This window comes from Saccostrea echinata, unplaced genomic scaffold (assembly GCF_033153115.1).
Source record: "Saccostrea echinata isolate AGI-Se365-2 ecotype Australia unplaced genomic scaffold, CSIRO_AGI_Sech_v1 ptg000056l, whole genome shotgun sequence".
Lineage (NCBI taxonomy): Eukaryota > Metazoa > Mollusca > Bivalvia > Ostreida > Ostreidae > Saccostrea > Saccostrea echinata.
This window is the reverse complement of record NW_026889805.1, coordinates 9,589,780-9,605,684: the sequence shown is the minus strand read 5'-3', so window position 1 is coordinate 9,605,684 and position 15,905 is coordinate 9,589,780. Positions and strand designations below refer to the sequence as shown.

The window sequence follows — 15,905 nt, the reverse complement described above, 5'->3', positions numbered from 1 at the left end:
ACTTAATACTATCACCATGCAGACTATTAACAAACTATTAGTGCTTCTGTACTATTTTTAAACCCATATTAAAACCTCTAGCATTGACCTCTCTTATGGTCTTTGAAGAACTTTTAATAAGATAAGTTATTTTTGTCTCATTTTTATTTATCTATTACTTACAGGTCTACCTGATTATTAAAACTAAGAAAGTACTTTTTGAATTATACAATAAACATTCTTGCATAATTATCTTATTCTATTAACCTTTCAAATACATTATTTACAGTGATTAATTATCAAAGGTGAAAAGAAAAGGGGAATAACTTCTCTCAGTAGAATACAAATTAATAGAGCCCTGCCCAGGACCAGAATGCTTAGACAAATGGTCCAGATGTTCAAAAATCTGGTAGAAATATGCTTACTTATATCATTTAAACTTTTACTCAGTTTGCTTCCGATATGCCCAGAAGCAGAATAGAATTTCACAGGTACAATGCATTTTCACTACAGATTCAGCAAAGCCTTACCCAACACGAGAACCCAAGACCAAGGGTCAAGAAATTTACAAATTTGGAAGAGTTACCCTCATCATCATAACTATGGATTTTAAAGAATTAAAACTTTTCTACTATATTATCAAAAGCCCCCCCCCCCCCCCCCATTATGCCAGAACCCCTGACCCTAGGACCACAAGATTTAAAAATTCTGTTCGAAGCTCCCATTTTCATCATAGCTAAGCAATTTATTTATCAGCTCAACACTAAGGAGCAGACAGGATTAATCAATGATTAATTAATAGAATTAATGATTTTTCAGTATATAATCAATAGAACCCCCCCCCCCCCCCTCCTCAAGAACCCCAAAATTTAAAAATTTTAAGAGGCATCCTTGCCGATCATAATCATGCACTTACATGTAGTTTGTTTAAATAATCTCCAGTAGCAGAGAAGAAGATTTTCAAAGAATCAATGCATTTTCACTATATAATCAATAGAGCCCCAACCTAACACCAGAACCCCTGACCCTGGGGCCATGAAATTCACAATTTTGGTAGAAGCACTCTTGCTCATCATAACTATGTACTTAGTTACTTTATTTAATACCCAGGAGCAGAGAAGAAGATTTTCAAAGAATTAATGCATTTTCACTATATAATTAATAGAGCCTCGCCTTTACACCAGAACCCCTGACCCTGGGGCCATGAATTTCACAATTTTGGAAGAGGCACTCTTGCTCATCATAACTATGTACTTAGTTACTTTATTCAATACCCAGGAGCAGAGAAGAAGATTTTCAAAGAAATAATGCACTTTCACTATATGATCTATACAGCCCCACCCTGGGGCCAGAACCCCTGACCCTGGGGCCATGAATTTCACAATTTTGGTAGAGGGCTCAATGCTTATTACAATGATGCCAACAGTTTGACTGCTTGATGTACAGGAGTAAAGAAGAAGATTTTTAAAGATTGCATTATTTTTGGTGGTTTTAGCCCCACCCCTCAGGCCCCAGGGGGGCAGGGACCATGAAATTCACAATTTTTTTCCCCTTCACCCATAGATGCTATATGCCAAATTTGGTTGAAATTGGTTGAGCGGTTTCAGAGAAGAAGCTGAAAATGTTCAAATGTTAACGCACATCGCACGCCGACGGACAAAAACGGATAGCAATAGGTCACCTGAGTGACTCAGGTGACCTAAAAAAAAATTTTCTGTTAAAAATTTATAACATTATACTTTATATTATATACAGACTGTGTGTGTCCATTAAAAAAAACTAAGACTGATCTTCTAAAAGCCAGCAACAAACTTAATATTATCACATTAACAATTTCTTAATTCAAAATAGCAAGCATCATTTTGTTTTCTGTCAGAATGGGTGAAAACTGCATTTCGAAATTCAATGATTATTATATTGACCTTAAAAAGTAATTAAAATCTTTTAATTTCCCTTGAAACATTGTAGTTTTTGGATAGCCTTGGAAATTCACACCACTGAAGAGAAAAGGAAAACCAAATCTAAAGTAAAGGAGGCAACCACAACCTTTTCTTTTCATATTATATATTGTAAACATACATTAATCAGCACACTCAAAATTTGTGCGATCTTCATCATTTCATTAGCAGGGACATTCATCATGATAACATACAGTATAATACTTCAAATGCTCTTCTAGACTTTCATATTTCATTTATCAGTGTGGTAAGAAAAATGACAAAACAATGCATTCATACAATAAGACAAATTCCAAGTTGTTATTTGGTGAATTCAATCTTTTAGCTTATTTTGAAAATTATAACCATCACCCCATTCTGATTTGTGAGTTGTTATATGACTGTATTCACCTCATATCATTTAATTCTGTATAACATTTATACAAGGTTCAAGTACTGAATTAGAGTGGACAGAATCATCCATTTATATGAGTATAATAAAAAGTACTGTCACAAAATTGCTGCATTATCTTTTTATTGATGATCACAATGTATTGAGAACAGTAATGGTGAGATTTACAACACTATTATGTACATATTGACTACAATAATACAAAGGCTGCTCCACACCAATATGTACATTGTTCAAAAATGTTCATTAAATAATATCAAACAAACTTGCTTTGTTAATCATTGATATTAGAATGAGGATAAATGCTGATAAATAACCAACACAATGAGAATATTCCCTACGGTTCTCACTGCAATCATTCCTCCCTTTTTATGAGTTACCAGCATCCCCCACAGTCAGAGCCAGATAACTTTATGGTTTAAGTGACACCGATGTTTTGTTGTTCCCTCACTGGAGAAAAGTGAGTAAAGGTCATGATGTTTCGTAATTTTCCGTTTTCAGGTCATTAAGTCCCAGGTCCTCGTTCTGTTCGTAACTTCTCTCGTAATGTTCCACTGTCATCTCAGGATCTGGTTCAGGGGCGTAGACATTCTGTCAATATAAAACAACATCCTACATAAAACAAGGTCAAATCATAAGAGACCTCATAATTAAATTTTCATCAAGGAGCACCATTACTACAGCCTAGAATTCATTATTTAGTGGTGGTGTTGACAAGTATTTTTGATGAGAAATGTTCCTCAAAGAAAAAAAAAATAATGAAATGAAATAAAATGCAATAATTGATTTTCACTGATTCATCTCAATCATATACTCTGCTTGTTTTAAAATAATGACTCAACTAACAATAAAACTAATCTAATTACATTTTATTCTCTAAAATATTTATTTATGTGCAATTTTGTGGGAATGTTTTGATGTAAAACTAAAGTTCTCATAAATAATAATGGTAGTACATAACACTTTATACTAATACTGTGAACTACATATACATCAGGGGATAGTTATGGTTCTTTGGTAACTGAACCCTCAATGAGTAAAATCAAATGGTAAACATATTTGAAGCAAACTTTATCTGTTATTATTCTATTTAGATTTTATACAATTTGGATTTTTCATTTTGCTAAGCAAGTCTTCTGTAAATTTCGGAATTCTAGATACAAACTTTTTCTTCATTTATTGGAGTTGGGGGACAGAAGGGGAATATCTTTGGTTTTATATGGATATTGTATTAATTTGGCTTCAAATAAAAATGTGCCTTAAAACTGAGTTTTTTGTCATAATCATAACATAATCATAATTCATTCTGATTGTACACACAAGTACTCTGAAGATGATATTAAAAAGATGCTTGAGTTTCTGATTGACAATATCCATGTAGTTTTTGGAGATCAGGTCTTTCAACAATGTATTGGAATTTCCATGGGTACCAATTGTGCCCCCTTATTAGCAGACCTATTTTTGTATTCATATGAAGCAGAATTTGTTCAAAAACTTCTTCGCAAGAAGAAGAAGAAAAACACTTGCTATGGCCTTCAACTCGAAATTTAGATATATCGACGACATATTATCAATTAACAAAATTTACTTCTATTCATATGCCGACTCTATATAAAGCCCAGTCAGCTTGAAATAAAAGATACCACAGAGTCTGACATATCTGTTTCATATTTGGATATTTTACTAGAAAAAGACTTTAATGGTAACCTAACAACAAAGCTTTATGATAAACGTTATGACTTCAATTTTTCAATAGTCAACTTCCCTTACTTATGTAGCAATATATCCTGACCACCTGCATATAGGGTTTTTGTCTCCCAGTTGATTTAATACGCTAGAGCATGCTCTACGTATGAAAAATTTCTAAAACAAGGCAAGTTATTGACAAACAAGTTGATGAAACAGGGATATCAACAGTCTCATTTGAAGTCATCATTTCGCAAGTTTTATAGTCAATACAATGACCTTGTCAGTAAATACAACCTATCATTAAGTCAAATGCTGACTGATGTATTTCATACTAATTGTTAGGCCGTTATTTACACACTGAATTGTTGACGTATTTTTTCCATTTTCCAAAGGGCTGCGCAATAATATCGATATTCCGGTATATGGCAATTCGTTAATAAAAAATAGTATTGCGAAACATTTTCCCAGTACCAATATACCAGCAATATGCTTGGGCTTTAGATTTATAAAGTAAAATATGAAATTTAAGATATCAGAAACATATTCAATCGTGCCAAACAGTACCAAACAGTAAAGGTTTGTTGTATCGTTGCATTACGTCGCCAAACTCTTGTGAAATCAAATAGAATTTTTTTGGTACAACATATTTATTAAAGTTTTATATACACTCTGCTTATAAATGAAAGTTAATAAAATAAGAAAAAAGCATTTTAACTATTTCTGAAAACATTGCAATACATATCGTAATACAGTTCCAAATATCGTAATACGAAATTCCCAACCAATACCCAGCCCTATATTCAACTTGAAATCAACTGTAAGCATAAAAATCTCTGTAATTAACTGTTTACCTATTCATACCTGTAATTAAATGTTATCATAAACATACCTGTAATTTAATGTTAACATTTACATTCCTGTTATTAACTGTTAATGTTTACATAACTGTAATTAACTGTTAGCATACATATTCCTGTAATTAACTGTTAATGTATACAGACCTCTCACTACATGCAACTGTTAACAACTTGTACTCAACTGTTAATCTTTACATACCTGTAAGTAACTATTGCCAGCAGGGTCATCTAGGACAAAATGGTCACCTAGTCTCTCTCCGGATATAATCTGCAAGTAGTAATGAAACAATTAAATAAAGCTTATATGGGAATGAGTTAATTACCAGCATAGGGGCATGTGACAATTCACATAAGCTTAGAAACCTGTTACAAAGGAATGGCCCTGAACTCCTATGATGTTTTTATCCGCAAACACTAAAAAAGTTGATATTCAATCCATATACTGCATTTAAATTTCAATGATTTTTTATGTCCTCACGCTGTTTTTGGCCTTATAAAATCTAATTTAAATAATATTGTCCACATCTACTGAAGTCATGCTATCTCATTATGAGCAGATACCTCCAGATATATACTGGCATGGTTCTCCACTGACAAAACTCGGGCAAATATAAACATCAATTATAAAAGTTTATTTTTTACAACAGACTGTGTGGATTTTGTTTTGCTTTATAACCCTATGAATTTCAATCATAATTCTGATAAAATGACAAAGGAGGAGACACATAGTTAAACAAGGATAAACGTATGCTAAACACACAAGAAGAATCCCAATAATCAAACCAGGTTAAATGTGCTGCTACAGGCTAAAAACTTCACAATTATAGTGGCATTTGACAGGGCTGATTCTTAGTAAATGATAACCGCAGCGTAATTAGGATGAAAATACAATGTCATAAATACATGTTATTTCAGTTAAACACTGATAGAACATCCAATTCATCTCCAGAAAAATCAATATTTTGATATGAAATTCATGAGAATTGCAATTTGCTGTAATATGCCAGTTTAATAAATCTGTCATACCAAAAGATACTAAACAGAAGTTATTGTGGTTTTTTAATCCATGTCTATAAATTTTGTAACACATTGGAACTATTTTTTTATTCAGATTAAAAATTATTCAGGAAAAACTTAGGCATGCTAACTTTTATGTAAAACAGCCTGAAGTATTTTAAGACAGCACTAATGTTCTGAAGTAAGACCCAAATTGATCAAGTGTCTTTTCCAGAAACAATGCCTGCAGACTGGCTCTATTAACAATTCTTTTGGAATAAGGACTGGAAACTTGCAGCTGTGTTTTTTCTACATCTAGTGAAGAATTAAATCAGTCAGTTTTTATTTTCGACTTTTTTATTTTTGGACTTTAAAATATTGGCCACAAAAAAGCAGGATGGGGATATGCATAAAAAAAATCAATATGATTTGCCATTTTCCTTATTTCCTGTTTTCATCTTCATGCAAATCATTTGCTGGAAATCTTAACTACATGTAATACATTTTAGGTAATCAGACTTGTATCTTGACACCTTAGGGAAACAAGAGGCCCATGGGCCACATCGCTCAACTGAACACATTTGCTAGGAAAAAGCACATATCAGTTCAGTATTGAAAATTTTACGGGGAGGGGGGGGGGGGGGGGGGCTTGAATTTTAAACTATATGAGGATGCTTCCATATCAATATAAGGAATGGCTTTGCTGTTCTTAAGCAGAAAATTTTTAAAGATTTTTTTATTATATATTCCTTTGTAAAAATTTGATCCCCCATTGCAGCCCCTCCCTACCACCGGGGGGGGGGGGGGGGGGGGGGGTCATCATTTGAACAAATTTGAATCTACAATACCTGAGGATGCTTCCATATCAATTTGACTAAACATGGCTCTTCTGTTCTTGAGAAGATTTTTTCCTATATATTCCTTTGTAATTATTTAATCCCCCTTGTGGCCCCTCCCTAAGCCAGGGGGTCATCATTTGAACAAACTTGAATCTACACTACTTGAGGATGCTTCCATATCAATATGACTAAACAAAGCTGTGCTGTTCTTGAGAAGAAGATCTTTAAAGATTTTTTCCTATATATTCCTATATAAAACTTTGATCGCCTATTGGGGCTCCTACCTATCCCCAAGGGTCATCATTTGAATGAACTTGAATCTACACTACCTGAGAATGCTTCCATATCAATATGATTAATCATGGCTTTGTTGTTCTTGAGAAGAAGATTTTACAAGTTTTTGCCTATATATTCCTATGTAAAACTTTGATCCCCCATTGTGGCCCCACCCTATCCCCAGGGGTCATCATTTGAACAAAATTGAATCTACACTAACTGAGAATGTTTCCATATCAATATGACTAAACAAGGCTTTGCTGTTCTTGAGAAGAAGATCTTTAAAGATTTTTTTCCTATATATTCTATGTTAAACTTTGATCCCCCTTTGTGACTCCACCCTACCCCTGGGGGTCATGATTTGAACAAACTTAAATCTAAACTACCTGAGGATGCTTCCATATCAATATGATTAATCATGGCTTTGTTGTTCTTGAGAAGAAGATTTTACAAGTTTTTTGCCTATATATTTCAAAGTAAAACTTTGATCCCCCATTGTTACCCCACCCTACCCTCAGGGGTCATCATTTGAACAAATTTGAATCTACACTACGTAAAGATGCATTCCTAAAAGTTTCAACTTTTTTGGCCCAATGGTTCTTGAGAAGAAGATTTTTAAAACATGCCATCAAATTTTCACTATTTCTGAATTATCTCCCCTTGAACAAGGACGTGCCCCTTCATTTGAATAAACTTGAATCCCCTTCACCCAAGGATACTATGTGGCAAGTTTGGTTGAAATTGGCATAGTGGTTCTGGAGAAGAAGTCGAAAATGTGAAAAGTTTACAGACGGACAGACAGCTAGACAGACAGACTACAGACAAAATGTGATCAGAAAAGCTCACTTGAGCTTTCAGCTCAGGTGAGCTAAAAACTCACATGTGAATCTTACTTAAAAATTTTCCACATGAAACAAATCAAATTTCCTTTATCAAATAAAGTTAGCTCTTTAAAGATCACAAGCTCTTTGGTGCAAGGGTAACTATTAAATTTGATGATTTGTAACCAAATTTGCATTTTTTGCAATATAAATTTATTAAACCTCCAAATAAAACCAAAATTTACAAAGAATATTTATTTTTCTTAGTTTTTTAAACAAATATTTTGTGAAGAATACAATTTCACCAGAAAATTGTTTCATTTAACATTTACAGTGCCAATTCTCAAACATGTTTTTTTTTTTTTATTTTCTTATTAAAATATTTTTTTTTATTGTTAATAGCTATTGAATTAACAACTGCTGGTCTTTAAATCATAGTGAATAGAACAAGGAGCAATGTACATCATGGTTGCAAATAGTGTACAACATGATTGTCCTTTATGCCATAGGAGAGTGTGGCAAAATGTCGTTTACAATTTTTGTTCCTTTTCATCATTCCAAAGTTGATTAAAATTTTTTTTCAACAGTTTTAGAGAAGCTGAAAATGTTCAGAATTTCATAGACACAAGATAATGGACAAGATTACAATAAGTCATTTGAGTGACTTGAGGAACTATAAAAACAAAATTAAATTGATTTTCGTTGACTTGTGCATTATGCCAATGTTCTACAAGTACCAAATACATATTTAAAGAAAGACAACTCCTACCTTCTGTATTTCCTGGCAAAATATCTCGATTTTCTTGGCTCTCTGTTTATCAGAGCTATCTCCTGTAAAGAATGGATTGGACCCACTTAGCTGACCTTTTATATCCACCAGAAGTCCCTCCAAGGTCGTGAATTTTCCTCCCAGAGTCCCCATTTCAGCTGCGAAGTCCAGCTCCGGAATAGCCATGGAGGCCGTGTCACTCTACATTTATCAAATGTCAGTATTATTTCTATACCACTTAAACTTTTAAACAGAGAAGAGATATAAAAGATATTATTATATACTGGGTGCTAGCAATATGATTTATTTTTCATGGTTTGGGGAAAAAGTATTGGTTTGTTGGGATGATTGCAATATAAAGTTGTAATATATCAAAACTGAGGGATGGGGGGGGGGGTTAGAAATTCATGGGTCTCTTCATACCATGAAAACAAAAGTTAAACCTCCATTAAAATGATTGTGTACACTACATATAATATTTTTTAAGAGAAATGGGACTTTTCTACAATACTTTTTCGTACAGCATTTCCCACCTGGCTCAATAGACTCTATTCACGCACGCGCTGAAGTTCATTTCGACAACAAGGCTGACCTCATTCTACATATACACGTAATAACTTCACCAAGTATTATATGATTCCTCTCTACACTGTTGTTACAGTTTATGAGAATAAACTATTTTCATTGAAGAGGCAATTTTCCTTGGTTGAAAAAACATGCAAATTTTTCCAGCATTCCTGTGTACCAATATCAAAATATTCAGAATTCAAATATCCAGTACCTTTAAGACATCTCTGGACATGTCAGAAGGGTCCGTGATTTTTAACGTAATTCTGGTTCCCTTAGGTTCAATTCCTGATCCTCCCTTAACTTCGTTGTCTTTGTGACCACAAGCATCACATGTTGTAGCCATGATCACCACTTCTTTGAAATGTGGAATATCTTACACGTTAAGCAAAAGGTAATTGCTGACACCACTTGGATTATTATATTGCATATCATGATTAGCATATTTGTACCAAATGAATATTATTCTCATCTTGATTACAGAATTCATTTCCTTTGTTTCACTTAATAAAATAAAAGGATACCAACTAGTTTCATATTTGTGTCACATGGCACATTACATTCTGGGCAGTTAGTCCTGAAACTCGCCACCTAAAATCATCATTTTAACAAGAACCTCAGTCATACCATGGTTTGTTGACAATGATTTCAATTACTAGTATACACTGAACAACAAATAAAAATAACTCAAGTTTTCAAATTTCCTCAGTATGGAATTGTAATTGTTGCTAGAAAATTGCCAAAACCATTATCACATGCTTCAGATATTCTAAAAGGAATAACCTCAGTTTTGCCATCAAATATGTCTTCTTTCTTTGCTTCATCTTTGTTTTCTTCTAGTTCAGGTTCTTCCTCAGCTTTTTCTTGCTGAAAAGTTAATGATATTCAACTTTATTACATACCCAACTGTGCATCTCTCAATTTTAATGTTTACTTCACTCAATCACATGTCAGTATGATCCAACTTTCCAGATCAACACACTGTGGTTTTCTGAATCCGTATCAATCCTCTCTGAAACTGATGAGGCAGTGTACAGTATAAATGATGTTTTTTTGGCATATCAGAAAGTAACAAGATGTGTTTGTGAAACACTGTTGCCCATATGGCAGCTTACGGCGAAGGTTAAGCTTTCTCAAATGCAAGTCAAACTACAACTTCAAGGGCAAGAGATCAAAAATGTTGTTACCTAAAAAAAGGACTTGTATCAATGGACATACCTGCAAAATATGAAAGCCCTTGTACTAACTGTTCAAAAGTTATGGCCAAGGTTAAAGTTTTTTTTAAAAAGTGGGTCAAACTCTAAGGTCAAGGTCAAAAATGTTGTTATCTTAAGAAAGGACTTGTGCCAATGGATATATCTGCTAAATATGAAAGCCCAAGCACCAAGCATTCAAAAGTTATGGTCAAAGTTAATGTTTTCTAAAAGTAGTCAAACTCCAAGGTCAAGGTCAATTGGGTCAAAATTAACATGGTGAAAAACCTTGTCATAACATGGAGCAAGACCTTGTCATAACAAATACACACGCAAAATGTAAAAGCCCTATCACCAACTGTTCAAAAGTTATGGCCAAGGTTAAAGTAGGTCAAACTCCAAGGTCAAGGTCTAAAGGTCAAAAATATTTATACCAAAGGAAAGCACTTCTCACAAGGAAAACACAAGTGAACTATGAAATCCCTAGCACCAACTGTTCAAAAGTTAAGGCCAAGGTTAAAGTTTGGTAAAATTTTGCAAAAGCGGGTCAAACTCTTAGGTCAAGGTCAAGAGGTCAAACATTTTGGTACCCAAAAGAAAGGTCTTGTCACAAGAAATACACATGTGAAATATGAAAGCCATAGCTCCAACCAAAGAAAAGTTATCAAGAGTTTATGGGAAGCGGAGTTGACAGAAAACCCTTGGCTAGTGAAAATGAAAAGTTATGTGCAAGGTTCAAGTTTTGCAGACAAACAGACGGATGGATAGAGTAAAACCTATATGCCCCCGAATCTTCGATTACGGGGGCATAAAATTCACTAGAAACTTTGCTATTGCAAACAATATCACATGTCACTCCATAATGACTCCAATGGTGCAATATTTGAATTGAAAGCTGAGTAAGCAACTACTATTCTATTTTGCAGAAAATCAAAATTTTCATCAGTTTACCAATTTTTATTTCCATAACAACAGCAACCATCTTGGAAATTTTAAACCTCAGAATCTTGGAAAGAAACTAACATATTAATATTAAGCAGTCTGAAATACCTTTAGAGGAAAGTAATAAATTAAAAAGAAAAATTCCCCCCTTTTTTGTTTCCATGTCAACAATGAACAATTTTGTCCAACCACAACCAACTCCAATTTTTTTGCAGATATCAGTTTGACCTAATGCAAGAAGTACTCTTTTAATGTTTGAAAAGAATTGGCCAGGCAGTTACTAAACCAGAAAAAAAAATTTAAATCATTTTCCCAGTAACTGTCCAGACGATTTTTATCTTTTACAAGTATTTAAAATTTTCATTTTTCCTCTGTTTTCATGGCAATGATGTCCATTTTGAAAATTTTTAATGCAAAATGCACAACTAGATCTGATGATTATTATTTTTTTGAAGTTTCATTAAGATTGTCCAAGCCATCAGGGACAACACTCTCAGACAAAATTATACAGGAACAATAATAATATGTCACCCCAACTTCGTTCTGGGTGAAATAATTAAATGAATTAATATTACAGTTCCTTTCAGTTCACTTAATACCAAAGTTAAGCATATAAATCAATAGTGATAAAGTTTCAAAAATTTAAAACCTTGTTTGTTGTGGGAAAACTGAATTAAGTACATTAAAATTCAGTGTGGCAATGTTGTCAGCTCTGGCCATAGTTAGAGTCAAGAAATCAAACCAATGTTTGAGAGCATGATAACAATACTATTTACAGAATAAATTCTGAATACTGTAAACCAACTTTTATTTGCGTGCGAGAAATTTTCGCAAGGTTTGCGAGAGCCTCGTCATCGCGAATATTTCTCGCCGCGAACCGGTCCTTAAAGTCTCTCTTTCTATTAAAAACAGATCAAAAAAAGAATTGATCGCGAAAATTAATCGTCGCGAACTAGTTTACCCTCGGTAAATCGCGAAATAAAGTCGTCGCGAATAAAAGTTGGTCAACAGTAGGTTTAACTTGAGAAACCTATTTCTTTGCCTATATGAACCCTCTATCTTTTTTAGTAAATACACGGCCACAGTTTAAACAATTTGGGTAAAAATATATTTACATATTCATTATGTACAATTCATTATCTGTACATGAATAATTTTTTTTTTTTTTTTTTTACATTGACTGCTGTCACCCTTACCTCCAGTAAGCCCAGCTGTTCATCCTGTTTCCGAGACCTGACATAGTGGTGAATGGTCATGTCCTTGTCTTTGTTAGGAGCATATGTAAACCATGTTAAGGGATACAAACTTTTTGCATTAAAAATGCTCCAAAAATCAAGATAAAATTAAACTTTAAATGAATGCATATTTTTTGTAGGCCTACTTGATTGTCCTCATATGTCACATCATATAGAAAGGATATGGATTCTCAATGAAGCTGTTTCCACTGGGGTCATCTAAAATCTGAAATAAATTTACACATAGCAACATTACCATAAAGTCATTTTTTTTAAATTACCAAACAGGTTTCTTTTCTAGTATATCAATACATTTTACATGATTTTATGTATTACAACAACAGTTGTCTTCTATTCCTTACTAATACCCAGTGATGATATGACCTTAGATATGATCTTTAGTCAAGGTCATGACATACCTATAGGTCATAAATAACAACATAATGATATTCAACTTGGAATTCATTTAATCAAGGCTTTCAAAAGTATAACCCTGTCAGACACATTTCATTATCTCATTTCTTAGTGTCCTTGACCTTTACGATATCATCTCAAACCAAAACCATGATACACTATTGGGTTATCAATAATAACATACATTTATTCTGAAATGTTGTTTTATTTGTAAAATTTGCCTTATATAATTACTGAATGAAATAAACGTGTGTCTGTTAAGATGTTTGAACCAAAAAACGTAGCATGCTCGACCAAAATCAAAAGTAGGAATCGAAAATTATATAGTCATTAAATCAAGGTAAAATTGCCTGAAATCGCTAAAAATGGTTGTGAAAATCACGGTCGCTGGTCATGTCAGGTGGTCATTTAATACAGGTATAATATATAGAAAAAAGCATTAGGAGGAATTTTTACGGTCACATATGACAGTGAGTCACTTAATGCAGTGGGTCGCTATAGCAGTTTTAACTGTACATAAGTCTTGATACATTCTGATTCATAGCCTTAGACACCATTTTATCATCTCATTATGCAGTAACCTTTACCTGAGAGATTTGACTTTGAGTTAAAAAAAAAAAAAGGCCTTACCTTCAGGAAATAATAACAACATACTCATGTTTCAATACAATCCATTCAATGGTTCCAAAGTTTTGACAAATACACCATTTCACAATTTTGTTGCCCAATGACCTTGAACTTTAAGATATGGCCTTGAGTTAACACCATAACACAACATACTCAAGCTTGAAACTATCCTAATCAAGGGTTAGAAATTTAGAGCTTGGAAATGAATTAGCAATAGACAAAAGAAATCCGAAACTAATATGCTCATCTGATTGGGTAAAAATCAATTTATTTTAACCCTAATGCTGAAGTATTTTGTAAATTATACTGTGGATAAAATTCAATGGGTTCAATAAATTGATTGCAGGAAGTTATTCATCTGAAATTGATATTTATGCCTTAAACTCAGAGTCAGTAATATTGTTTTTGGTCTGAATATTTAACTGTTTAAACATCAACAACTGTCCTCTGGGCCATAACTTACAAATCATTGAGATCATCGATGTCATGTCTGGTCAGATTGAGGAGATCAATGTCACACAGTAGGTCAATGACTAAACACAATCTTAAAAAGTCTTCAGTCTACATGCAGTAATGTTTCTCCATTCCTTTTGTACATTTTTGATTTTAAAAAAGATAGAAAGATGCATTTCTTTTTCTGTTGAGTTCCTTTACCTCATAATGTAACATAATTTCCTCTTAGACAACTGCTATTGGTATAAGCTTCTCTAAAAATTTTCAAGAATTTGCAAAATGATAACAAATTAAAGTTCTTATGAATGTTTTTAACGTAGGTCGTGGGTTTGCTGACGTCGTTAAAACTGGGTATGCAATTTATATGATTTGAGCGACTTTCTTGTGCACATTTGATTATGACGTCAAAATAAGTAAGAAATTTTTAACTCTTCAATACAAACAAACTGAAGTTATCACAGATAGAAAAACTTTTTACAATTTAAATGTTGGAAAATCGAAAGCGTACGTTAGAAAGCGTTTATTTATCATCACATTGAGACCACAACAGTGTCACGAAAAGATATGGAACAACTAAACAAGTGTTAACTGTATGATTATTTTTTTCCTTTGACGTATTTTAATAAAAAAAAAGTTTGTTATGCTGGTAAACTGTCATGATATAATCAACCGCAATTACAGCTGTTACATCAAAAGTTTAAACTTTATTTTTAAAAAGGAAATTTTTGAAATACATGTATATTTATATCACAATTGAAAAATGCTCAGGTGCTATGAAGCATAAAGTAAAAAAACGACAACAGACCTTCAATAAGTAACGCCTTACAATACTGTTCATGCGCAGATCTAGAGGGGGGGATTGGGGGGGCAGACCCCCCTGGAATTTGCAAAGGCATTTAAAGTATATACTGAAGCAAATAAATAATAACTTTGGAATTGAACAAAGTAAAAGTATTGCGTCGAAGAAATGAAAGGTCCAAAATTACAATGTCTCGGAGCTAGCATTTCGCCTGACTTAATTAAAAGATCACTGCCAGACTTATGAGGAATTCATGCTAAAGAAGAAAGGGATATTAGTTCGGTAGGAATCGAAGGATGGGCATGTCCCCATAATTTTTTCAATGTATATGAATTACTTTAGAAATCAAGCTAATTTACAGTTGTTGATCCCCTCAATAATTTTGCCAGTACATGAAAATATAAATTAGAAAACAGAACTAATTTGCGGTTGTGCCTGCCCTCTCAAGATTGTCTGCTTCAGGCCCGTAAAACGCAGTGGGGGGGGGGGGCACTTTGTGTTCCTGTAAGGTCGACCACTGGCACATCCAGGATTCGGACAGCTAATTAGGTTTGTTTGTTTGTGGTCTTTTTTGAGCTAGCCCCCCCCCCCCCCCAAATAAAAAGAAAAAAAATTGAAACCGTCTCTACGGGCCTAAGCTTGTTTATATCTGTTGGGTTCTCCCCCCCCCCCCCCCCCCAACTAAAACTTGCATTCTTTGTTCCTGTGTATCTTAGTATCTTAAAAGAAAGCTCATCAAAGGCTAAAAATTCTTTAGAATATTTTGACACCATGTTTTGCAAATACTTTGACAATATCGAACGGCGTAGAGAATGAAAAATCGGATGTTCAAAAAATGTACAAAGTTCGGTGAAAAATTGTGAAATTTTCAGACAGAGAAGTTCTTGGTATTTTTTTTAATATACCAACAGAATGGGATTAATTTCGAAAAAACACTGACGACATGTGGTGATACGACAGCGACATCACGTTAAACATGTCCTGTTATAGGAGCAGTCGTATGCTGCGTGTGTACTCAAGTATAACCAATGTAAAAATTCCGCATACAAAGAAGGGTTTTGTATAGCTTTTTTAAAGAATAAGAAATATAATCCATCCAT

At 33.5% G+C, this 15,905-nt stretch overlaps 1 protein-coding gene across 1 annotated transcript in view; it reads right to left on the bottom strand.

The window, feature by feature from the left end:
- Nucleotides 1-1,370: 1,370 nt before the first annotated feature.
- LOC133173336 (zinc finger protein ZPR1-like) overlaps nucleotides 1,371-15,905 on the bottom strand; it is a 28,638-nt gene continuing 14,103 nt past the window's right edge. The window contains exons 7-14 of the mRNA XM_061308325.1: nucleotides 12,698-12,738; nucleotides 12,474-12,558; nucleotides 9,926-10,009; nucleotides 9,667-9,733; nucleotides 9,357-9,517; nucleotides 8,576-8,776; nucleotides 5,074-5,142; nucleotides 1,371-2,919 (exon numbers count right to left, since the gene is read on the bottom strand). Of these exons, the coding sequence (XP_061164309.1) occupies nucleotides 2,800-2,919; nucleotides 5,074-5,142; nucleotides 8,576-8,776; nucleotides 9,357-9,517; nucleotides 9,667-9,733; nucleotides 9,926-10,009; nucleotides 12,474-12,558; nucleotides 12,698-12,738 (828 nt within the window). The 3' untranslated portion in view covers nucleotides 1,371-2,799. The remainder of the gene's footprint in view (nucleotides 2,920-5,073; nucleotides 5,143-8,575; nucleotides 8,777-9,356; nucleotides 9,518-9,666; nucleotides 9,734-9,925; nucleotides 10,010-12,473; nucleotides 12,559-12,697; nucleotides 12,739-15,905) is intronic.